General features: G+C 31.4%; 3 protein-coding genes across 6 annotated transcripts in view; 2 read left to right on the top strand and 1 right to left on the bottom strand.

Moving 5' to 3' along the window:
* The first annotated feature begins 61 nt into the window (after positions 1-61).
* Positions 62-8,009, top strand: LOC130897233 (DNA-dependent metalloprotease dvc-1). Its single transcript, XM_057805988.1, has 4 exons — positions 62-892; positions 947-1,135; positions 5,194-5,390; positions 6,879-8,009. The coding sequence occupies exons 1-4, from the start codon at positions 469-471 to the stop codon at positions 7,902-7,904; spliced, it is 1,836 nt and encodes a 611-aa protein (XP_057661971.1). The 5' UTR covers positions 62-468; the 3' UTR covers positions 7,905-8,009.
* Positions 8,010-8,670: 661 nt separating this feature from the next.
* Positions 8,671-25,407, bottom strand: part of LOC130897310 (vasoactive intestinal polypeptide receptor 2-like) — a 97,679-nt gene continuing 80,942 nt past the window's right edge. For 3 of the 4 annotated variants that reach the window (XM_057806088.1, XM_057806087.1, XM_057806090.1), the window contains 10 exons: positions 19,654-19,760; positions 16,647-16,903; positions 16,296-16,461; positions 16,077-16,242; positions 15,589-15,719; positions 14,855-15,070; positions 13,471-13,613; positions 13,221-13,330; positions 12,646-12,731; positions 8,671-11,457 (listed from right to left, as the gene is read on the bottom strand). In XM_057806088.1, coding sequence (XP_057662071.1) covers positions 11,362-11,457; positions 12,646-12,731; positions 13,221-13,330; positions 13,471-13,613; positions 14,855-15,070; positions 15,589-15,719; positions 16,077-16,242; positions 16,296-16,461; positions 16,647-16,903; positions 19,654-19,760 — 1,478 coding nt within the window. In that variant the 3' untranslated portion in view covers positions 8,671-11,361. Of the gene's footprint in view, positions 11,458-12,645; positions 12,732-13,220; positions 13,331-13,470; positions 13,614-14,854; positions 15,071-15,588; positions 15,720-16,076; positions 16,243-16,295; positions 16,462-16,646; positions 16,904-17,015; positions 17,164-19,653; positions 19,761-25,407 lie in introns of those variants that run through there. The other variant, XM_057806091.1, reaches the window with a different exon arrangement.
* Positions 17,162-18,557, top strand: LOC130897312 (mRNA turnover protein 4 homolog). The gene is made up of 4 exons (XM_057806093.1): positions 17,162-17,430; positions 17,487-17,731; positions 17,894-18,113; positions 18,247-18,557. Exons 1-4 carry the CDS (start codon positions 17,403-17,405, stop codon positions 18,471-18,473), a joined length of 720 nt encoding a protein of 239 aa, XP_057662076.1. The 5' UTR covers positions 17,162-17,402; the 3' UTR covers positions 18,474-18,557.

Genomic DNA, 25,407 nt, shown 5'->3' with positions numbered 1-25,407 from the left:
ACTTGAAACGTTTTAGATTTTCTTCATCAAATTTCGGTGTTATCCCTTGTCGGTGTCGACAATATTCATTTTCTCTCTCGTTCGGTACACTTTATCTTTATTGCGTATGCTTGAGAATGCGCAGAACCGAGCTGGAACTTCGGAGGATAGAAAAATTGTTGCCAATCTGTCATCCTTATTCGGAACAGCTTCCACTTATAGAAACTGTCCATATATTACATATATGATATCTCTGGTGAAATTAGACCACGGTCATGAATGTGAATCAGATATATATATTTGTGCTGGTAGCATTGGTTGTCTATAAAAGTTACTAATTATAAATATATTTTAACTTTACTCTTAGATTGTAACTTTAGTGTTAGGTGGGATTTTAACTGTATCTTTTTAAATATTTAATTACATGAACTTAATTTAAGTGTTGTCATTCTGATTATGTAGAACTTTAAATAAATAAAGCTGCTCAATATGACTGAAGTCGATTATCAGCTGGCTCTGCTTTTACAAAACAAATATGAACAAGAAAGAAGAGATTGCGATTTAGCAAAGTCATTACAAAAACAACTTCAGCCAGAAAATATTGAAAAAACCCATGGGACAATTGATTTATCCGATTCCGTAATTGCCAAAACTTTGCAGGAGCAGTTTCAAAGAGAAAAAGAAGTCGAACAACCTGGACATAATTTAGCCTATGGTGTTAACAAGCAGGAGAAATGTAAAGATTCCTCAAAATCTCTTACAGATCCATCTTGGGAAGTTATAGATCCAACTCCTGACATTCATAATCTGTTTATTGCGTTTAATGAAAGATTTTTTTGGAACCAGTTAGGATCAGTATGTGTTTGTTGGAGTAAAAGAATGACAACTTGTGCTGGAGTTTGTTCTTACCAAGGTAACTAGAGTACATTATTGACGTAATTTTTTATGTACTAATTTTTCCTTATAGGAAGAGGAGGACTCTGTACAATATCTCTCAGTGAACCACTTTTAAAACTTAGGCCTCGAAAAGATTTAGTAGAAACACTTTTACATGAAATGATCCATGCCTATCTCTTTATTACCAACAATAATAGGGATAGAGATGGTCATGGACCAGAATTTCTTAGACATATGAAGAGAATTAATGATGAAGCAGGTAAGTCCTTTAATTACAAAAATAAAAATTTTTTGTAAGTAGATATATTTGTTATCTCTACCATGAATAATCTGTGATTCAACTAATTGTCAGCACAATGTGTTTGTTAATTTTAAAGATAAGGGTTCAATGGAATGTCAGTTGACACTGGGTTTTACTTAATATGGGGCGTTACAAATGTCACCTCATGAATTTTCGTATTAGATTATGCTTAAATTTACTACTGAATAGAAATGACTGATTTAGCGTTGTTACTATGAAATAACTATATAATTTAATAAAACAAAACATTAAAATCAAATGAGCAGGTCGAGAGGAAGCTAACTTGAGGCTAGTAAGTGGCCAGTTTTTTACTGGGAAGTGTATAATCACATTTATTCATTTTTTATGAATATACCTATTTGTTTACAGGTACCAATATCACAATTTATCATAACTTTCACAATGAAATGAGGTATTACCAACAGCATGCATGGTGGTACGATCAAAGTTATCATCGTATTGAACCTCGAATCCCAAAATGGAAATCTCGGTTGGATAAAATATTCGATATATTTAAAGGGCCTCGTCGATATAGTGTAGTATGGATAGCAGAACCTTTTATTTGATTTTCTTTTATGAAATTTGAGTCAAACTATATATATATATATATATATATATATATATATATATATATATATATATATATATATATATATATATATATATATATATATCATAAAGTTTTAAATAATTTGAATTGAATACAGTTTTCCAGTGGCTCTGCAGAAACAGTTTTGTATATATATGAAACAAAATATTTCCAACTTACATTGGAACCATGTTTATCCACCTATCTACATTATTTATGTAACATAAATTGTAAGCTGGTGGAGTTGTTGCAAATCCAACTCATTTTGCAGTAAAGTCGCAAAGAAAAAAGGAAAATGAACTTGGAAATAAACACCGAAGATTCAGTTCTTATCATAAAAAACTCATAATTGAAATTGAACAAAATAATTATAATTTTATTAACATTTATAATAACAATAACATAAAAACAGGATGGTATAAAAAACCTAGTTTGTTCTTTGAGCCTTTTGAGCTCAATTCATGTCATACTATATTGAAAAATTAGTTTTTATCGTAGTACATCGCTCTGATGAGATGCAATAACATCAAAACCGCTCACCTGATTATGTGTTTGTCCTTGTAATAGCGAGCTTTCAGGAATGTCGATCACAAAAGATTGGAGAACACTGCGGACTTATATTTTAAATAAGTATTATGTGGTTTCAAATTGCCAATATTTATTTGCACTTTTAACCATCTTCTATACTCTACAATTAATTTATAATAATTTACTTATAACTATCACTTGAATAACTTCTTTGATCAATTTGTTACATCGCTTTTTTCACTAAAACTATTTTAAACTGACTAAATGCGCTACATAAAAATAAATAGACCTTTCTAGAAATTATTCATAAGAAACAATGTAAATAAACCGCTTGCTATTGTTTATACACAAACCTCAAACGAATTCCGACATTTATAAAAAAATATACACCTTCACCGAGTTTTAGAATTCCATTGTAGTTGGACAGGGCCGGCCTAGTGCCCCATTTCGCGAACTTGTTCGTAACATTATGGAACGTATAGTTAATATAAGAGTATTATTTAGCATAACTTATTGAAATTTCAATTGGCAGGTCGATTTATGCCTATAAATACGATACCTCATCAAATTTAAGCAATTAATAATATTTATAAGAAAATTGATACATAATTATTGTTTTGTTTTTGAAATATGATATATTTTATGAGAAATAAAAAATCTATTTTATTAATTTTATGGTACATTTAATTCATATTCTACCTATTGTTAATGAGTGATGATCAGGTTTTAAACAAATTAGAGTGGAAATCGTTATACACAAAGCAAAAAAATTAATCGCTCTTCGCACTTTTAAATAAAATTGATTATTGATTTTCACCAGTGATATTTCAAAGAAAAGTATGTTATTTTTAATAGTGTGTTTTCCTTTATAATATTCGTTAATGTTATGCCGTAGTCCGAACAATTTAGACGTAAAAATATTGGCCAAATAACAAATAACAAAAATTCCTCGATATTGGTGGAGAGCTGGGGTTTACCATTGCAAATAAAGTTTTGAAAATCCCCATCGACATTATAAATGATATGGACGTATAAGCCACGTATACGAGGTCTGGCTATTAAATAACGAGACTGGTTACGAAAACGAGATTCATTATGAAAATTATTCCACATTAGAATGCTCTCCTTCAATATACTCCCTTCCATACGTTTTTCCATTGATCGAAGCAGTGCTGGCAGTCTTTGATGACGGTCTTTATGAGCTATGCCATTTTTTGCTTTACCGCTTCCATTGACTAAAATCGGGTCCCTTTCAAAGCAGATTTTATCTTCGGAAACGTACTCTGGTGAGTACGGCGGGTTTTAGAGCACTGGAGTGCGCTTACTGGCCAAATACTGATTCACAGATAGCGCGTTATGGGCAGGTGCGTCCTCGCAGTGTTGCCGAAATGGACAACAAGTGTGGTTGACAGTCTGACCCTCTGGAACCCATTCAGTCAGAGATAGAGAATTGTCTCCATAGGCCTCTTGCACTCGGAGTCGGGGTTTTTTTCAATTTAACGAGAAATTTGAGATTGATACGTTGCTCCTGGTTTTCGGTACGAGAAAAAAACATGTTCGTTTCAAACCGCTACATCGTCTGCATCGAACTACAAAAACATCATCGGGTACCGAGATTATCTTGGATGAATTTATGATAGTTTCCAGCGAATCAACAACAATTAACTGCTCTGAATATTGCAGTGAAACAATCTCAAAATGACGCAGATGTCCTCATAATTGAAACAGCAATAGAAAAATTTAATGCAACATACACAACAATTACAGTTGGTGATTTGTTAGTATTATTTACTGTAAGGACTCCAATCGATGAAATTATTTATTTTCTGAAATCTGGAAGGGCTCAACAGCGAAGAGAAATATATATTCGTCAAAAAGTTTATGTGTTTATCCCAAATGCCAAAATTTTTACATGCGATAACCGGAAATGTACAGAAGGGGCAAAAAGCCAGTATTTAAATTATTCGAAAAAAAAAAAGATTTGACTGACTGCGCTAAAGTATTTACAGAAATTGATTCCACATCTCAAACAATATTTACGGAAGGAATTCGTTTTCTTCATGCGGTTTATGGAGCTCCAAAAAAATTACTTGAATTAATAAATACACCGATTCTCAACTTTTCTAAAAAATTCGCGAAAAAAGAAACAAGTACAACTACATTGTCTTCCTTCAACATCGGCATCTGCTAATCAACACTTGTATCGAGTATACTCAAGTTCAAACATGGCTAGGCAATCAACTGAACCCAGAAGACTGAGGCTGGAAATTGATATATAATACTCTGGAACCGATTAAAACTTCACTCCCATCTGCTCCAGAAAAACTCATCAACACTATTTTTGCAATTAGTGCCAAATGAGGCTGTAGAAAAGTCCGGTTGCTGTGTTCTCCAGTTTGTACCAATTGCAAAGGTCAGTCAGTCAATAGAGGAAGATTCCTATCTAGAACTTGACGGGTATTGTTCCCTTAATTTATCCTAAAATTGTCATATCAATTAGTTTATTAGACCTACGGTACAAAAAGCGCTACTGAGTACATTACCTCACAGGTGGCGTGGAAATATGTGCATATCATGTATAATGTGACTATTAGAATCGCGATATCTCAGAAATGGTAACTCATACAAAAAAGATCATGAAGACCATTTTTGTAGATAATTTTAAGATTTACAACTTTGGTTTGAGTTTTTTTTTATAGAACTCACCATTTTCAAGAAAAATACAAAAAACCCCAAATTTTTTGTAGCACGCATAGGATCGATGGGGATTTTTAAAACTTTATTTGTAATGGTAAACACCAGTTCTCCATCAATATTTGTCTTTTCGGGAATTTTTGATATTTTAAATGTCTATATTGATCGAATCAGTCCTATTTTAATTTCAATATTTTGTCAATAGGAACGAATATAACGGTATATCATGATTTCCACGATGAGGTAAATTTATATAAACAACATTGGTGGAGATGCAATGGACCTTGTAATAAACGTAAACCTTTCTTCGGATTAGTACGTCGAGCTATGAATAGACCTCCGGGACCAAACGATTTTTGGTGGGCGGAACATTCCAGAACTTGTAACGGACAATTTATAAAAGTAAGATACATCCATATTTATAGATAACTCGGTCAGCCGCTATCTAGATTGACCCTGGTTCACTCGGAAGCCCGAGAACCCTTTATTTTCCAAGATTTGGAAAATTTTCCCCTTTTATAGTTAATTTTCCGTCCCATAAGTTTTTTTTTACTTTCTCTTTTTCTAATTTTAATTTTCACTCTCAATTTTAGAAGTCTTGTGCTTATAGTACAATGTTCACTCCAATGGTTTACTGGAGATTGAATGTTTTTTGAATCTTATTATTTTTGTTGTTTGATCCTTTGCCAAATTGCTCTGGATATCATTCTATCACTTCTGTTTGACGATATAGCCTGATGTTTGAATATGATTCCTGTGGCAATAGCATCTTTGAACAATTCCATCGGTAGTAGAGCTGTTACTGTCTCTTCGGCATCTTCTTCTTCTATCTGCCTCATAGTTTTCTTTCTTTTTAAAATGTCCAGGTACCCAGCAGTGTCACGAATCCAGCGAAAAACGAATGAATGTGTTCATTGTTCAAAGGTGTTTGAAAATCACGAGTTTCTTAATACTCATTTAAATCTAATTTCTGTTCAGGTCATTACTCTCGCTACAAATCTTAGCGACGTTTGCAATACTATGTTTCTTTCATTCAAAAGTCTACAATTGCACAAAAGAATCCATGAAACATGAATAAATTACACTACACCTGATCCTAATATTTACGAATAAATTTATGGCCTTCAATTTAAAAAAAACCACTTTGACTCCCATTCTGATAAGAACAATTTACTAGTACTAGTACTTAATTTTATGTACGTCACATGACGGTCTGATTTTTTCGCTTCTTCTCGGTCTTTCCCGAGATCCGCCTGAGAATTTTCATCTCCATGGTCTCCAAGAGTTGTTCCTGGCTTTGTTTCTGATATATAGGTCATTATAGGTCTGATTGTTTTTGTAAAATCATACCTTAGTTTCTTGTCTTGGGTATTTGTTTCTGAAGATTTTATTTGCTTCTTCTACGTTCCCGTAATTGGTTATGTCAATTCCAAGGTACTTGAATTTCATTCTCTGTTGTTTTTAGTTCTAATTTGCAACTAATGTTTTTTTTTCAGTGAGATTAAAGGTATTTAATAATCTTCATTTTTGTTACCTATCATGGCAAGGATTTACTTTCTTCATCGCCCATTGCGTAACTGTTGCCTAGCTGCCACTTTTTTATGATATCATCCATTATTATATTGGAAAATATGAGACTAAGGGTGTCTTCTTATCTTATACCATTGTTGATTGGTATGGGTTTTATTTATTTAGCATTAATGCCAGTCTGAACTTCTAAGTATATGTTTTCGATGGGCTGGATCATATTGATAGGTATAGGATTTTAAATAAAAAAAATACTAGAAATGCTTTGCAAATTATACATAAAATGAATCCACCAAATTTTTATATTCTGGGCTTACCAATATTTTGAGAACGTATTATTATAACAGATTTGTTTCTTTGTAGGTAAAGGAGCCTGAGAAAGTACAAAAAGGAACAAAATCAAAAACCCAGACTGATCCTAAATCACCAGATATAAGATCATTTTTTCCATCCAACAAATCAAATTCTACTTCTTCGAATAATATCCAAACAATTATTACTAGTAAACAGCAAAAAGTTAATAAATCCATTCCAAATTCAAATATTTTTGGTTTTAAAAATCTTGATAAAGAGAATATAAATAAAGATGAGAAAAAGAACGTCGACATCCCAAAACCATTACAAAATAAAGATGTGAATACAGGGTATAAATTAATTTCAAATAGTTTATCGAAACAGAAAGATTACTCTGTAGTACGCAATCATTGGATCAATAAATTTCCTAGTAACAACACGAATACTAAAAAACGAATATCTTCAGAACCACTTCCTGCTCCAACTGAAAAATTATCTAGATTATCGGAAAGTTTGATACCGTGTCCTGTGTGTTCAAAAAAAGTAGTTCAAGATGAAATTAACCAGCATTTAGATGAATGTCTCAACAAGAACGAATCAAAACTAACATCAACTCAAACGGATGAACTTTATAACTATATTGAAACCACCATGGAAGATTCTTTTAACGACGACGTATTTGAAATTTCTGTAGTTAAGACTTCGAAAACTAAAAAATGTGATGTTTGTAAAACGGAAGTACCTGAAGATAAATTTGATATGCATCTTAACGACTGTCTTCATAGTATGTTTAATAGAATAGAAAACGAGCTTATTAAAGATGGAAATCAATCGGTACCATCAACTAGTAACAGTATTTGTGATAAAACTTCTGGCAATGAGGAAAAAGTTGAATGTTTAGCATGTAATAAAAATATATTAAAGTTCCAATTAAATGATCATTTAGAAGATTGCATGAGTCAAATTTTCAGGAATGAGACGGAACCTTTGGAAGGTACAAGCGATATAAAAACTATGTATAATTGTCCATCTTGTATGAAACTGGTTGGCGAAATTGAAATGAATGATCACATTGATATTTGTTTGAAAATATAAGTTTTATCCTTTTTCATATGTCGCTATTCATTTATTAGATGATTGTAAATAATAATTTTTTATATTAAAATATAATTCTTTTGTATTGCATCGCATTACGAGCAACAGCGTTGTTTTGTTTTCTCTCCCCATTACAACAGTTACTACACAAAACATACCAAAAAGAAGGTCAACTTGTATGTTTATCTCGGCAATATAAATTTAATTCCACCACCTACCAAGTGTAGTGTAATAAAAATGTGTCATTACTGTCAATGTCAAAATGTTATTCGTCATCAATTTCTGAATTCACGCTCATTTCCTTCACATTTCGGAACAAAGATAAGGTGGTAATATAAGAAATGTAATTTATATGTATGCTTCCATTTTGAAATCAGTTTGAATGGAAAATATATATTTCTCACCATACAGTCAGATTGTAATTTGAGCTAGGTAGGGAGCATAACAGTAGACGATGAAGACTGTGTAGCACATGAGTGTTTAACCTGGTTGATTTATCGTTTGTTCTAAAAATAATGCTTATAAAATCATGGTTCATATTATCAAATACTTAACTAAAAACTTTTCAAGGGCTTAATAGTATTTTTAACTAAATAAAGATAGGAAAATAATTTATTTTGCGTCATAGTTTGGGTTAAACATGGCGGTAACTATGATGTGGTTACACTGTCTCTATCAAGTCACTGTAGTACATTTGACAACAGTTTAAAGTCTAAATTGGTACACTAAACTATGGATAGAGGAAGTTAGAAAGGTAATAACACTGTTAATAAAAACATCTTTATTATTTAAACACCAAACAAAAAATTCTTATTCATAAATAGATATTAGTAACTTACATTAAAATTTTATTTTTGTCAAAATGGTTCAACTCTTAGTATAAAAAAATACTGAAAGTCAATAAATTGGAATGATACATCTGATACTCTGAAATATTTACATGAATGCAAATATACAAACTTATTTCCTATTATATTTAATATCACATTAAATTTTTAACAGAAAACAGTGAATATTTAGAATTTAATTCAACTCTAAACAATATTCCAGACATATTTCACTCGCCAGTTTTTCTTGCCTTTAATATTTAATGTCTGGATTAATTATCATCATTTACAGTACCCGAAAGACTAAAACTGCTGAAAAATAAACGTAATTATTTTTGGTCTCAAAATAGTAAGGCTGGTTGTAGAAATAACATTACAATTATTACAGTTATTCAAATTTTTTTCACGTTTCAAGTAACTTGTAAATCGGAAACTATTGGATTTCTACAAATTTACCACATATTTTAGGTACAAATTGAATATTTTTTGATGACATGCTGTAGTACTTTATTTTATATTTACTAAACTTTTGACCCTTTTTCTTATTACAATAATTCTTTTTCACAATGTTTTTGAAAAGGACATGACCACTGAAAAATATGAAAGTCATAAATAAAAAATATTTATCAATGATCTTGCTGTACTTTTTGCCAATTAATTGTTTTGTCCCATCAACATTATCTTGTATAAATTTGTTCTGTTTCTTTAAATCGACGGTCCTCTTTTAAATTTAAAATAAACAATAAACAAAATTTTTTTCCAAAAATGAAATTTTTCAAAAAAACCCAAACCAAGAAGAGCCAAAAATCCTTAATCTTTGATTTTCCTCCTCCAGAAAAGTTAGCAAATACAACCCCAGCCCTGCAGAGGAGCAATTCCTATATCAGGGTCGACTTCAACAAACTTTCCTATAAAAATTTTCCAACGAATCTCTCTGTTTCTCAGTTCTTCAAATTGTACTCTTATTCTATAAGTATTTTTCAAATTTGAGAAATTTTGGGTTTTTACTTTACCTTAGCATATTTTAGGTACAATTTGAATGTTTTTTGATAACATGCTATAGTACCTTTTTCATTTTATATTTATAGTAAACTTTTGGGCTCATTTCCTAATACAATTAGTCTATAATTCTCATTAACAATGTTTTTGAATAGATTATGACCACTGAAAAATATGAAGGTTTTTTTTCATGATCTGCAACTTCATTGTAAAGCAGAAAACCTCACTTTTCATATTTTTTTGTTTTCTTCAACATAATTCAAATAATATGTGACTAAATTTTTAATTTGTGCTACCTTTACATCACTTTGATCGTATATAATATTTTTCAAAACATATCGTTCATTTTTGTACACTTTACATAAAAGTATAAATCACGTTCAAGGGATAAAAATGCAAACAAAATTTTTTTTTTCATTCTGCGAGTAGGGTGTAACTTCAAGATAATATATTGAATAACTTTATTTTCAATAAAAAGTGCAAAAATGACCTCTTTGTGGCCTGGATGAATTTTTAGCGCTAAACTTTACTAGCCTATGGACCTCACACAAAGAGCATCATTTTCTCGTAATTTTTCCTTGGATACACGCCCCATATGGAGTGTAAAAACACAAAAAAATTTTTGGGCCAAGGGGAAGGTTTATCAATTTTGGTTGGGGATCAACGCGTTAACTTTTTGCGATTTTGCATGGGGTGAAAATTGAAATATTTCAACCCCGACCCAGGACTCAAGGAGCATACGTTTTACCCTAAGCTGCAACAAATATTTCGCCGAACTAACGAACTTCAGAAACAGACTACAGCAGTAAATAGACAATGAGAGACATCACTTGAATGATGTGTTGTTTAAAGAACCTAAAATTTTTATTGAATTAAATTTAAAAATGTTTTAAAAGTTCCTCACAAAGTTAGTAACACTTCGCTACCCATTTACTTGTATAACAATTAGTAATAAAAAAGTAATAATATATGAATTAATTCACCTAAGTGATTGAGCTGAATGGATTTCTAGTGATAAATAAGACGTTCAGAGTTCAAATAGAATTATGGAGGACAGAGATAAATAAAACTCTTTCTTATTGGGGTTCGTCTGAAAGCGAAAATTCGTAGTTTAATAAATGTTCACAATAGCGCTCGCAAGCAATTCGGGGACGATCTGAAAAGGAAAATACAAATAGACATTGTAGGAAAACGAAAATTGTCAAACGTGGCTTTTTTATTTCTTAAATTATTAAACGAGATGATTTGAAAATGGCGCTTCTACCCTCCATAGAAATTCTCAAATTTTTGAGCGTCATCTTAAGTTTCGCAATAGTCTGAACAACAAAAACTCTATGCGTCACTTTTCGTATAGGCATGAGAAACCCACCGACAATATCCTATCTAGTACAGTCTCTAAAAAGACCTTCGAATCCGTAGCTAAATGTAGTTTTCTTCCATCTCTGGTATTTCCTCTGGTGAAAAATGTACATTTGCAAAAGTAGTTATACAGCTATCGTTCTAGCCCAGTCATATTCGTCTTCTTTTTTTTTCTTTATCACATGATGACACAAGGCTTCGTTTCTCGGAAACTTATATAATAAGTATAAAATTACACCCTGTAAGTTAATCAAAAGGTTCCACGGAAATATTTAACAACTTCTTGCTAACATGCAGATTTCTTCATCGGTTGCACACGGCTCGATGCATTTAGTAGTCCGTGGATCTATACAAAGAGACGTTTCAGCCTGAAAGGATAAAAAAGTTCGTTTATGTCTTATTAAAAATATGTTTTTCAAGTCCGATAGAAAGTTTCGTTGCATTAAATCGCTTGTCGTTGAAAACCTATTCTCCATATCAACTTGAGCATGACATCCATATTTGAAAAAAAAATTCAATAGGCGGTTTGCGTGAATTTATGATTTTCAAAGTAAATTGATTGATTTCATAGCGTCGCTCAAAAGTCAATCTATTTACTAGAGTCTACTGATTAAAAATGTCAAAAAGTGAGCGCAGTATAAATATGGATTTATAAATTCTGACGTTCGCGCCCGCGCTGACGCTCTTGCGTGGAATGCGAGCGCGGGCGTTTGCGTTTATAAATATAACTTTGTAATGTGTTGATTTTATGTTAAGCGCGAACGAGGACTTCAACGCAGGCGCGAGCGTAAAAGTAAATTGACCTTTGCAATTGACTTATTGTAAGTTATATCGGGCTTAAAAAACATCCACTTTATGGCCGTTTCCTCACTCGTAGTTATTTAGTTATCTTCAGTTAACAGATAACGGAAACCATTCGATTTTAAATATATTTTTATTTTAAAGTGATACCCACAAACACACATGTTCTCTGTACAAAGAAACAAACTGAAGAGTTTGGTTTTCATTTAATTTTATTAATTTGAATGTCATCTACAGAATTCATCAAAAAAAAAACGCGCCTACGGTGTACAACGTATAACCAAACACTAGATTGGCCGTTCACACTATTCCAGTAGCACATAGATCTTTTGGGTCGTAGTGTATATGGTAGCCCAAAATCCATACATACATACATACATTCCAGTAGCACTAGAATGGGAAAACTGGAATGGAAAATAGACCGTCATTCTAGTCAACTGGACTGGATTGATGGTGCGTTCCAATGCAGGGTCAAATTATTCAAGTAGCATTCAAGCGCTGGACTGGAATGATGTAAACCAGGAATAACAATAGGTTTAAAAGTCAGTAAATACAAATTAATACGAACCATACAAAAAACCACCAACATAAAAAGAAGAATTGAAATTTAAGTAAACAATACAATTGGGACATTATGTGATGTCAATAACATACCCTCAAAATGCGAAACTACTTGGGATAAACGTGAAGGGTTTATAATGAAAACAGAAAAAATCGAAAAGTATTGACAGGCATTATTGTAAATGAATCAATACCTGACATTTATCTCCCGTAATCGACGTGTTGTGCTTCGTACCATTCTTTGTAGTTACAGTTTGTTTACTACCGGTGCAGCAATGACCTGTTTAACAAAAAGAAATTTCATTACAGTAGAAAAGAAATTTGAATTTAGAATAAAATATTGAAAAATCATTAAAGGTTCCCCTACATAAGTAATAAACTAAGGTCTATCCCACATTATTTGATCCATATAAGTGATAATACAAATTTTTACTCCATAACCTCATTTTGCTTGTTTTCTCAACAATTTACAATAAACATTATAAACATTGGTCTTTTTTTAAAGTAAATTAGAGATTATTTTATTAATTGTTTTGTCCTCGAGCTCTAGCCCGAAGAACTTTACACTATGTTGGAAGCTCTATAGTTCTATAGAGGCTCTATAGTTAAAAATATGATTATCTTAAAACAACATACGATAGACATTTCGCTTTTCGTATTTTGTTTCAATTAGAAATATAAACAATTTTACTTGAAATGTCTGCATGAGTCTAAGATGGGCATGGATCTATTAATGCAAAAAACGAGATATATCAACCAATGAACTTACCTTTGCTTTTGTCAGTATATTTAGATTTGCTATTTCTATGGCCGACACCATTAAAGTACATAGAACTATACGATAAAGTCGTGCAAACTGATTGTCTCCCTACTGCTGATCTAAAAAATGTAAAAATGAATACTTCGAAATATAATAACCGTCAAAAACAAACTAATTATAGATTTTTAGGTATTTTTTTTTACTTAATCAGGTAATATAGTTTCTTAGTTATTAGGCAGTGAGATTAAAATCCACAAACCTTAAAAATTTTTCCCGACAAGGAAAACAAATTCCAAATACTCTATGCGTAGCTAAATAGCTTAAAATATTGAAGATGTGTGGTTTCAGCTCAGTTTTAACTTCTCCATTCATGAAACAGTAGAGCACAGCGACAAATAATCCCTAGAAATATGACATGACGTCAATAAAAATAATATTAATCTGTTTGATGATTATGATAATGTTTCTGGTTTTTTACGAGATAACAGAAAGATATTCCAATAGAACACAGGGAAAATTAGTCTGTTCTTGATAAATTACGTGCTGATCATAAAAACGTATACATTTGAAGACTATTTTCTCATAAACAATAATATGTAGTTATCAAATCCAAAAATAAATTGTTATAGAGGATTCTTATGGAAAATTGAATTCTGAAAGTATATGCAGTGACTTTAGAAGTGAAAATGAGAAGAGAAATTTTAATGAAAAATGTAGGATATCACAGACATTTTACGAGGATTGCTACTTAGCTTTTGAATTAGACAAATTAGACAGATTTATCTTCAAGCATTTTTTCCTAACCTCAAAATTTTCACCGTAAAATGGGTTCATGTACTCAAAAAATATTTTGAAACGCGAATAACTCGAAAACTACGAGGACTTCGAAAAAAAGTGCTTGAACAAAAATGTACAGCACGAAATTCTCTACAGATTTGTCTTTAAGCATTTTTTCCTAACCTCAAAATTTTCACCGTAAAATGGGTTCATGTACTCAAAAAATATTTTGAAACGCGAATAACTCGAAAACTACGAGGACTTCGAAAAAAAGTGCTTGAACAAAAATGTACAGCACGAAATTCTCTACAGATTTGTCTTCAAGCATTTTTTCCTAACCTCAAAATTTTCACCGTAAAAGGGGTTCATGTACTCAAAGAATATTTTGAAACGCGAATAACTCGAAAACTACGAGGACTTCGAAAAAAAGTGCTTGAACAAAAATGTACAGCACGAAATTCTCTACAGATTTGTCTCCAAGCACTTTTTCCTAACCTCAAAATTTTCACCGTAAAATGGGTTCATGTGCTTAAAAAAAATTTTGAAACGCGAATAACTTGATGAATTAGGAAAAAATTGCATAAACAAAAAATGTAGGGCACAAAGTTTTCTACAAAAAAGGTTTCCAGTCATTTTTTCGTTAGAGCCACTATTTCAGAATAAATCTCCCTTAAACGCCAAAAGCCGGAACATCCGCTCGCGAATACCCACCAGTTGGAATTCAAGTCAGATTTGCAATATTTACATCAGTGTTGCCATATCTCAAAACTTAAGTAGCAGCCCATGTTGAGGTTCAGTAAACACAAAAAAAATTTTTGGCAGTAGATTGAGAGCCTCGAGATCGAACAATAATGTTATTGATATACCTGAAAACTTCCAAAAAGTGAATCGCAAATTAACCATATATCCGTTTTTCCAGTAAAATAGAAGATTAACAATATAGCATAATGTACTCCAAACAAGGGTACTAATACCAAAGTGGATCTAGCCCATCTCTGGTATCTTTTCGTGTCTTCGCAAATAGGTGAACGTAGCTTTGTGAAAAGTACTATGGAGATCACTATAAATAGGGCAAAGTTTATCTGAAACAAAAGAAAATGCTATGAAAAAAGATTTGTTTGTTATAAATAATTTGTTAGAAGAAATATTTGACAAACAATATATTACCACGTCTTTGGTTTCATAATCCTTAATATACCTTTGACCCTTGCAACTTCTGGATCCCATCCGTTTCAACCCAAATCTTTATATCAGATTATATATGTTAAAATCTGTCGATTTTAAAGGATATTTGTCGAAATTAAAATGATGTTTAAAGACATATTTCTACTATAAAATTTAACTCTTTGATGTTATTTGTAAGCAGTATAAACAACTCTAAATGTCCTTCAACGTTATGACCACGGTCTTACATACAGGTCATGAAACGAGGGTATTTCATTTTAAAGTTTTTTAGTTATCTCACTTTGTGGTCGCCAAGTCGGCTTGTGGTTGACGGATGAATAATAAGCGTATGCTAAATGCATCTTAGCGCTACCAAATTCTGTTAACCTAATAATAGTAATAGTTCAATGACTATGGGAAATATTTGAAAACTTACCAGTACTGCTACTATTGTGGGAATTACAATGATTAAATACGCTTTCAAATTATCATTTGTGGTCCAACACATGGTGTCATCAAGAAATATTCTAGCTATTATCCAAGGTATAATTACAGCGATAGGCAAACCTGAAAAATTGTGAGATTTCAATTTTTTAATCAATAATATCAACGATTATATCTTCAATTCTATAATTCCAAGTCTTTGGTGGACATGATAATGTTGATAACGTTTTTAAATAAACATATCCTCACACATTACAGATCATTTCTTCCAATTGGCTGTTGCCATAGGCGTTGACAGGTTAATTTCGTATATTATTTAAAATAAAAAGTTTTCAGTCTGTTTCAATCAGAATACTTTAAATTTCTCGCATTTTCTAATTTGTATTTATAATCATATAAAATAACCGCATTGGTCAGCTTCAAGAGTTTTTTGTCTGTACACATTTTTTTGTAATTTTTTTTGTAAGCTTGTGTACTCACCCCATCCAATACAAATGTAATAAACTAGATTCCTACTTGAATCTGTAAATAATGCTCTCCAAATCAAATTATTCAAATACAGTCCTTCCATTAATATCCACGAATAATTTGCTGTGGTAAAATATTGTACTAAAGATGTAAGTAATTTACATTGATAGTTATTATCCTAGAAATGACAAATCATCTTAAAGTTGTTAAGTTATAATTGTATCTATTTACCGTTATATCTGTTTTGAAATACAAGTCTCCGTTTTTCTCACTAAAATCAATTGACAATCCTACTCCGGCAACAAATAACAATTCCTTTAAAATGTGAAAAAATGCACGAAAAATAAATGAAGCGAAGAGATTCATGTGGAGGATGTTTCGTGCACAATGTAGCTTTCTACAAGAAAAGTGAAGTATTTTGTATATGATTGACTAAATAGTATATTTATATTTTAAAATTATGGTTGCTTAATTCAATATTTTTTAAGAATAATGCTGAAATTTTTAATCCACTACTAAATAAGAAAACTTATTTGATAGATTATAATCAGTATTAAATTAGTAAAACTATATTTTCCTTACTTTATTGAAGACATTATTATAAACGCTGCAATTAATGTTACTAATGATACAGCATATCCTGTTTGTGAAAGTATTTTGATGATTGGTACCAAAGTTTTGTACCTTTCGGAGAGATCAGATTCATGTTGTGCCACATTGGTGAAAATTGTAGTGATTTTACCTTCTGAACAATGCGTATAATCTCCCCACGGTTCATGAGTCACATTATTTACAAACCACGTTCCATTTTCTGTACAAGTTCTTGTTGCATTATAATTCTACAATAAATGTCTCTAATAAAAAATTAGATTCATAAATATTTTATTTATATGAATTGAAATTCAAGCATATGAATAGGTAAATCTCTACATGATAATTTAATTAGGTTACATTTAAATCTCGAGCGTTTTGTAATTTGAAATTTTTTTGATAAAAATATTTAGTACAGCCCTGTCTTTCTCCCATTGATTTCTTACAATAAATACGCATGTGTAAAAAACCAAACGTTTGACCTTCTAGTAGCTCTAATGAGCCAACACATTCACAATTTTATTTGTAATCATTACGCTAAGCTATACTAAGCTATATGTTATCCAGCAATTTTATTTAAAATTCATGCTACGAATATCACTATAGATTTGTGCTTATCATATAGATTCCAAAATAGAAATTTGATCGTTAAAAATCTCCTTACTTTTTGACATTTGTATTTTGACAGACTAGCAAAAACCACGTGCTTGTTAACCTGTAAATAACGTGGAGTAAACTTTCAACAAAATGCCAAAATCGAAGAGGGATAAAAAGAGTAAGTATATAAATATACAAACCTTAAATACTTATTTATATTAAATCTGATTCCAGTATCTTTAACGAAGACCGACAAAAAAGGTCTTGCATTGAAGCAAAAAATTGTAGAAGATGTGCGAAATTGTGTGGAGAAATATAAAAGTATCTACGTTTTTAAGTACAAAAATATGAGAAACGAAACTATGAAAGCTGTCCGACAGGAATGGAAACCTAGTAGATTTTTCTTTGGAAAAAATAAAGTTATAGCAATAGGATTAGGTAGAACTCCCGAAGAGGAGGTTGAAGATGATTTACATAAGGTACATATGATTTACATTTCTTGTAGAAACTTAAACACCTATCATTTAAATATATTCTTGTGAGATATCTCGTGATAGTTTAATTGCTACATTTTGTCTTCAGACTATTTATGTTTTAGTCTATTTATTGAGTAGGAATTAAATATTCTTTGTATTGTGCAGTTAGCAGGTAGCATGAAAGGACAGTGTGGGCTACTTTTTACTGATTGCAAAAAGAAAGAAGTTGTGGAATGGTTTGATAGTTACTCTGTTGATGAATATGCAAGATCAGGCTTTAAAACAACAACATCTATAAAACTAGAGGCAGGACCTTTAAAACAATTTTCACACTCTATTGAACCATATTTGAGGCAATTGGGAATGCCCACAAAGTTGGACAAAGGTGTTTTTATTTATAAAATTTTTGGAAATCGTCACATTCATAAATTTATATAATTTTGCTGGAATTTACTTAAGAATATTCACTTTGGTTCAATTTTATTTTCACATTTTATATATTTTTTTTGTTATTTTAGGTATTGTTACTTTGATTAAAGACTTTGATGTATGCAAGGCAGGTACTGTCTTAACTCCTGAACAAGCAAAAATTTTAGAATTATTAGATCACAGACTGGCTACTTTTAAATTAGTTTTAATTGCAAAATGGACAAAAGGCAAAGGCTTTGAAAAGTTTGACATTGAAGATGAAGAAGATGGAGCAGTTGATGAAGATCAAGATGAAGAAATGGGAGATGAGAGTTAGTGATTTGAATTTAGGTTTAAATATGTGTAAATATTTATTTTTCAATTAAAACCATTGTTAATAAAGATTTTTTATAACATATAACTTTTTGCATTTCTATTATTATTATTCTTTCCTCATAAAAATTGTTGCTCTACATAATAAGTAGATTTTCAAAGGGTTCTTTAAATTTAAAGAATAAAAGTTGATAAGTGTAAAACTTATATTATACAGTTTAGATTCCAATTTTTTATATTCTCACAAACATGTATTCTATCATGTTCTATCAGCTTAAAATTTGTGATAACATGGAATGAAAAGATGTAGTTCATTGATCAATTTTACTTGTCCACGTTCGTAACACTACCTGACCTATTTGTTATGTTTACGTTTCATTTTTAATTTGTATTTAATAGAAAAAAGTAGTAATTTTTTTTAATACATTTAGTATGACTGAATTTTTTAAGATAAATTTTTGGAGTTCCAAAAATATACAAAAATGCAAAAGTTAAAATTAATATAGTAAATGATAAGAAGACAAAGGTAGGCAGAGAAGATTCGGGCTCATGACAAGGTGTAAAAGTAATCATCATGATAACAATGAAAAGGGCAAGATGTTCATCAGTTTGATCTATCTCAAGTTTCTATTAGTGATGATTTTATTTGTTTCCCTTTTCATTCAGTTTCGTTGTTACTGTGTTTTCTATATCCTTTCCAATTATTTCCCTCTTCAGTTTGTTCATACTACCCTTTTTTTTCTGATGTTTGGCACCTCCTGCTTCATTTTAGTTATAACCATAACATTATCATAGTCTACATCTGCCCTTTTGAAACTTCGAACAAATTTTATTGTTTTTTCGTGAATTTTCTCTATAAACACACGGCCTATTTGATTTTTAGTTTTTTCCATCAGACAATACCCCAATAATCCTTGCTTTTTACCCTCCATATTTCCAGATATTCTATTTGGATACACAACTAGCATTCTAACTTCTATTATAAATACGAATAAATCAGCAGATAGCTATTTTATAGCGAAAAGTTAACGGAATCATTTAGTTCCAGTAAATAGCAATTGAAAAATAATTTTCTTTTCTTTCACGACTTCCTTATACAGCTTCGTCAAAAGCTTTGTGGTTAGTAGTTCCGAATTTTTTATTGAAATCGATGTATACTAATAAATATAAAAATTCTCATTTACCTCTCTGAAGCCTGTAAAGTATGAAGGGCATGGTAAAATAGCTGTTTCTCCTGCAGGTGTGTAAGGCCAACATAAAATGGAATCCCAAAAAGGTTGGCACATCACATCTGAAATAAAAATTCTTATTTATACTTATCATTTTCTAATTTTTCAAAGCAATCATTTTTTTTCTAAGCACTGCAAGAAAATATTTAATTGCAGTTGAAAACTGAACCGAATTTTGATAAAGGTGATTTTCTTACTATTCAAATTAACGACACTAGACCATTGAACCTATTAGTACAGAAGGAATTGGCGCATGAATACCAAAAAGTATTCCACCTTAACGATTTCATGAGATCCTCTTCAAAATGAATGCATGTTGCCATGAGACAACCTCGTGTCATATTGTTTAAACCGAAATTGCTTAAACAATTGGAAGGAATCCTCCTGGACTATATGTTAATTAATGTTATCATAAATAATCGCAGTGAAGCTAAAATGAGCAATAAGATAATGACATTTTTGAAGTTCATTGAATATAATGAGAGAATTTGATGTCATAAATGTTCTTAATAATCAATTTCCAATGATCCTCAAAGTCTGTTTGGTATACAACAATATGGTACTTCATTCTTTAAGGTTATGAAGGTATAATAATAATATGAAACCATCGGAGTTTCCAACCAACGGTTACTCAAATTACTAACAACTAAAGAGACTGAGCACCATTAATTCAATTAACGTCCTGATAATGTCTTGTATTGAAACCAATTTGAAAGTTACAACGAATTGGGAATCGCTCATAAGGATGAACCATTCTACTTGAATTTGTTTTTAAGAATTGTAGATCCAATATTAGAAATCTTCCTATTATCCCCAATATGTTGCTGATATTATTTTTTTTATGTTCAAAGTATAAATATCTTCTAACAACTATTTATTTTCCAAATACTATTTTTAGTTTTCAAATTGAGTCCTTTATCTTGGAACAATTATTATTTATTTGAAATATCGATTCAAAATAAAAAATCAAGATAGATGTCTGACAAATCTGGTTGTTATCTAATGTATAATATCTTCATAAATTAATAAATCACTAATATTGAATTATTTCGTAAATCTGAAACTCTCACCATAAACTTTATTTTTGAAAGCAATAATCATATTATTTTATAGTTTATCGAATGATTCAGTGTGGAATAAACTTATATGTCGATTAATTCTTTGATTTTAAGTTTTGGGGTTACTTTGCTAACCATATCCATTGTCGTATGTGATTCTGTCGTGCTCAACTTTCGGTAAAAATTTAAAACATGATCTACAAGAACCTTTATTATTATTTTTTTGCGTGTTAATTCCAGCATGATATTTATTAAGTTGTATTCTTCATAATTGTTATACAGCAGTTATCAACGGCTTATACCTCACACAGATTTTGCAGCAAATCTCAGTTACCTATCAATGACAGCTCATAAGAATCAATTGTAGACAGCCCTTTAAGGGGAATAAATAATTATTAAAGTTCAAGAAAACATAGACAAATGGTACAAACCATCAGCTGATCGCATTTGCCCAACAGATCAATCAAAAACCACCTAATTGGGTGAACATATCGTATCAGTACAACCCGATTAACTCCATCATTTTCCGAACAACAATGAATGTGGTCCCGGTTAGTTTTTGAACATTCAGATCAAGATCAGATTAACTCGATTATGGTTTCCGAAAGGTTCAAGAAACCATAGACTAATGGTACAAACCATCAGCTGATCGCATTTGCCGAACAGATCAATCAAAAACCACCTAGTTGGGTGAACATATCGTATCAGTACAACCCGATTAACTCCATCATTTTCCGAACAACAATGAATGTGGTCCCGGTTAGTTTTTGAACATTCAGATCAAGATCAGATTAACTCGATTATGGTTTCCGAAAGGTTCAAGAAACCATAGACTAATGGTACAAACCATCAGCTGATCGCATTTGCCGAACAGATCAATCAAAAACCACCTAGTTGGGTGAACATATCGTATCAGTACAACCCGATTAACTTTATCAGTTTCCCAACAATAATGAATGTGGTCCCGGTTAGTTTTTGAACATTCAGATCCAGATCAGATTAACTCGATTATGGTTTCCGAAAGGTTCAAGAAACCATAGACTAATGGTACAAACCATCAGCTGATCGCATTTGCCCAACAGATCAATCAAAAACCACCTAGTTGGGTGAACATATCGTATCAGTACAACCCGATTAACTTTATCAGTTTCCCAACAATAAAGAATGTGGTCCCGGTTAGTTTTTGAACATTCAGATCCAGATCAGATTAACTCGATTATGGTTTCCGAAAGGTTCAAGAAACCATAGACTAATGGTACAAACCATCAGCTGATCGCATTTGCCCAACAGATCAATCAAAAACCACCTAGTTGGGTGAACATATCGTATCAGTACAACCCGATTAACTTTATCAGTTTCCCAACAATAAAGAATGTGGTCCCGGTTAGTTTTTGAACATTCAGATCCAGATCAGATTAACTCGATTATGGTTTCCGAAAGGTTCAAGAAACCATAGACTAATGGTACAAACCATCAGCTGATCGCATTTGCCCAACAGATCAATCAAAAACCACCTAGTTGGGTGAACATATCGTATCAGTACAACCCGATTAACTTTATCAGTTTCCCAACAATAATGAATGTGGTCCCGGTTAGTTTTTGAACATTCAGATCCAGATCAGATTAACTCGATTATGGTTTCCGAAAGGTTCAAGAAACCATAGACTAATGGTACAAACCATCAGCTGATCGCATTTGCCGAACAGATCAATCAAAAACCACCTAGTTGGGTGAACATATCGTATCAGTACAACCCGATTAACTCCATCATTTTCCGAACAACAATGAATGTGGTCCCGGTTAGTTTTTGAACATTCAGATCAAGATCCGGTTAATTCGACAATAGTTATCGAAAAAATTTAACTTAACCTTATGCATTTCAAACAATTTATTGTAAAATTTGAACGAACGTCTAAAGGAGGTATTTCAATTTTTCTCGTTGATTACTTGACTTATTAGAATTGAAAGAAATTAGTATCAAAACAAGATTCGAATTCACGAAAATACGTTTCAAGCAATGATTTATTGAAATTGAAACTTTTATTGAATATAGGCATGTACAAGAAAAAAAGTGCCTACTTCTAAATGATCACAAATCACAAGAAAAGACTTGGGGTTTTGCGGTGGTAGAGACAGTTTCCGTAAAATCATATTTTATAGGTTTTCGATTGTGCAAAATAGAAGCTAATGATTTTAACAGGAATGAAATTATAGTCGGATTCCGCTCTTTTTTTATTCTCACAGTTAAAATGAATTTATAAAAGTTGGAAACGTTATTAGTTCAGCTTCACATTGGAGAAAAACTGAATATTTTTTTAGTTTATCCATTACAAAAGAAAACAGAACAAAATATATTATCTTTGTAATGTTAGTGTAGTGTAGACACATTTTAATTAAAACTAAAAACGTGTTCCAGTTAAACAGGAATCAGGAAAGATCCTGACAATAATCGTTAAACTAGAAAAATATGTAATTAAATTTTAATTTTTTTAAAAGGAAAGCTTGATATCAAAAAGTTAATTTAAAATTGTAGTTTCATTTTATTTTTCAAAGCAAGTAGATAGAAGCACAAATTAAAAATTAGTTGATTCCTGCATAGTATCCCTGATTATTTTGCAGAAATAACATTTTAATTCAAATTCAAGCTGCCGGGGAGCCATTATATCAGATTAAGCGTTGTATATTAAGTGAAATGAAACTATGTTCAAAGCAATAATCTAATATCTTTAGAATCGTTTTTCAAACAATGGCATAATGTCTTTAATTCATTAAAGGGAAGTTATTAGGTTTATTCAGATAATTTCTTTTCTCCACAACTTGAATGAAAAATTGCATTAAAAATCAAATCTTGAAACTCTCACTACTCATAAACTAAGTATTTGACATTGAATGGGTAATTATAATTATCATATTGTAATAAATTCATAATATATTGCGTTTTTCTGATAGCTGTAGATAAAATATAGTATTACATTCCTTTGTAATGGTTAGTACGCGCTTATTGAATAATATACTATAGCAAGATAATACAGTCGACTCTAGTTAATTCGAAATTCGAGGGGCTCTTAAAATGTATAACGAATTATCGAAAGGGACTCAAAAGTTTAGAGGTACATTCGTGTAAATAGGTACATGTATTCATAATGTGAATTAATTAATCTTTCGAAAGAATTCTGTTATACTGGTATGCTTCAAAATATATTCCTGCTACTCAACAATTTTTTCAAGAAAAAAACTGCCTAAAATGCTTTTTTATCACTATTGTAGTCAGAAGCTTTTCGAATGAGGATCTTGCTTCCTTAATTGACACCTGCCAAAGGTTCAGATGTATCGTCCACATCTTCATCGTTACTTTTTTTATTCGTATCTGTCGCAGATAAAATTTCGCCATCGGTTTGTGAATCTGAGATCTTCATTCACTTGGTCAAAGTCAGAAAAACTCACACCGTTGATGTCAACTAATGGTTCTATTGCTGGTTCTTCATCATTCATAAATATTGGGAGGTCTTCTTTTAAGAAACCGGATTTTTTGAAGCAGTTAAGAATCGTTAGGGGTGTTACAGCTCTTCATACCTTGTAAATCAGTAAAATAGCTGTTAGAACCGTGATATTTGCAGTTAGCTGCTTGTCAAGATATTCTAAAACGAGCTTGATAATTTCTTTGCGACAGAACATCTTAAAATTATTGATGACCCCCAATGGTTGCAATTAGGAAATTGTTTTTGGCGGAAAGAAGTAGAGCTCTACGTTCGACAATGTAGGAGGACTGTTGAGGACAGTGAAATTGTCTAAAAATAGTGAAATTTGTCGTTTCTGTCCCCATTAACTGTTAGAAGCCAATTGTTAAAAAGTTCTGTCGTTATTTAAGATTTTTTGTTGGAACGATAAACAGTAGGAAACGATTTCACTGTTTTGAAACATCGCGGTTTCATTGCTTTTCCTTTCACTAATGGCTTAAGTTTTTCCGATCCGACCATATTTACTGTAAGTAAAACTGGCAACCTCTCTTTACTATATTTTTCCCTATGACAGTTTTCGTCTTAAAAAGTAAGAGTCTTGTTCGGTAAACATTTGAAAAATAGGCCAGTTTCATCAGAATTAAAAATGAGTCGGACATCATAGCTTCCTAACCAATTTAAGCAAAACGGAATCATCAACACTTCCACTTTCCTCACAAACTTTTTTAAACACAATTCCTTTTTTTTTTTGAAATTTGTAAGCCATCCTCACTTTCCGCCAAGTTTTTCATGGTTAGAGTTGACGGGAATTCTTTCGCTTTTTCCTTCAACAAGTTTCCGCTAATAGACATTTTTTGTCCTCTACAGTGTCTTAGCCAAATGACCAGGCTTTCTTCCAGACGAGGAAATTCACCTTTAGTAGTTCTTTTTCGTTCTCCAGCAGTTTAAGCAGCATTCATTTCCTCCTTGTGCTTTATTATGGTTGAGAGAGTACTCAGCGTAATCTTAAACGCTTTTGCAACATCACTTTTCTTGTCGCCTTCCTCTACTTTATCGATTAACTTGTTCTTTTCAGCAATTATCAAACATTTATAATTTCTAGAGCTCTTCCTCTCTGCAACTTTGAATTGTCGAGTGCTGGATGCCTATGAGTTCGAATTAACGCGTCGTTTTATTATATATCGATGATTTTT

The sequence above is a fragment of the Diorhabda carinulata genome, chromosome 8 (genome assembly GCF_026250575.1).
Source record: "Diorhabda carinulata isolate Delta chromosome 8, icDioCari1.1, whole genome shotgun sequence".
NCBI classification, from domain to species: domain Eukaryota; kingdom Metazoa; phylum Arthropoda; class Insecta; order Coleoptera; family Chrysomelidae; genus Diorhabda; species Diorhabda carinulata.
The sequence above is the reverse complement of the archived record's forward strand: the minus strand, read 5'-3'. Positions and strand labels throughout refer to the sequence as shown.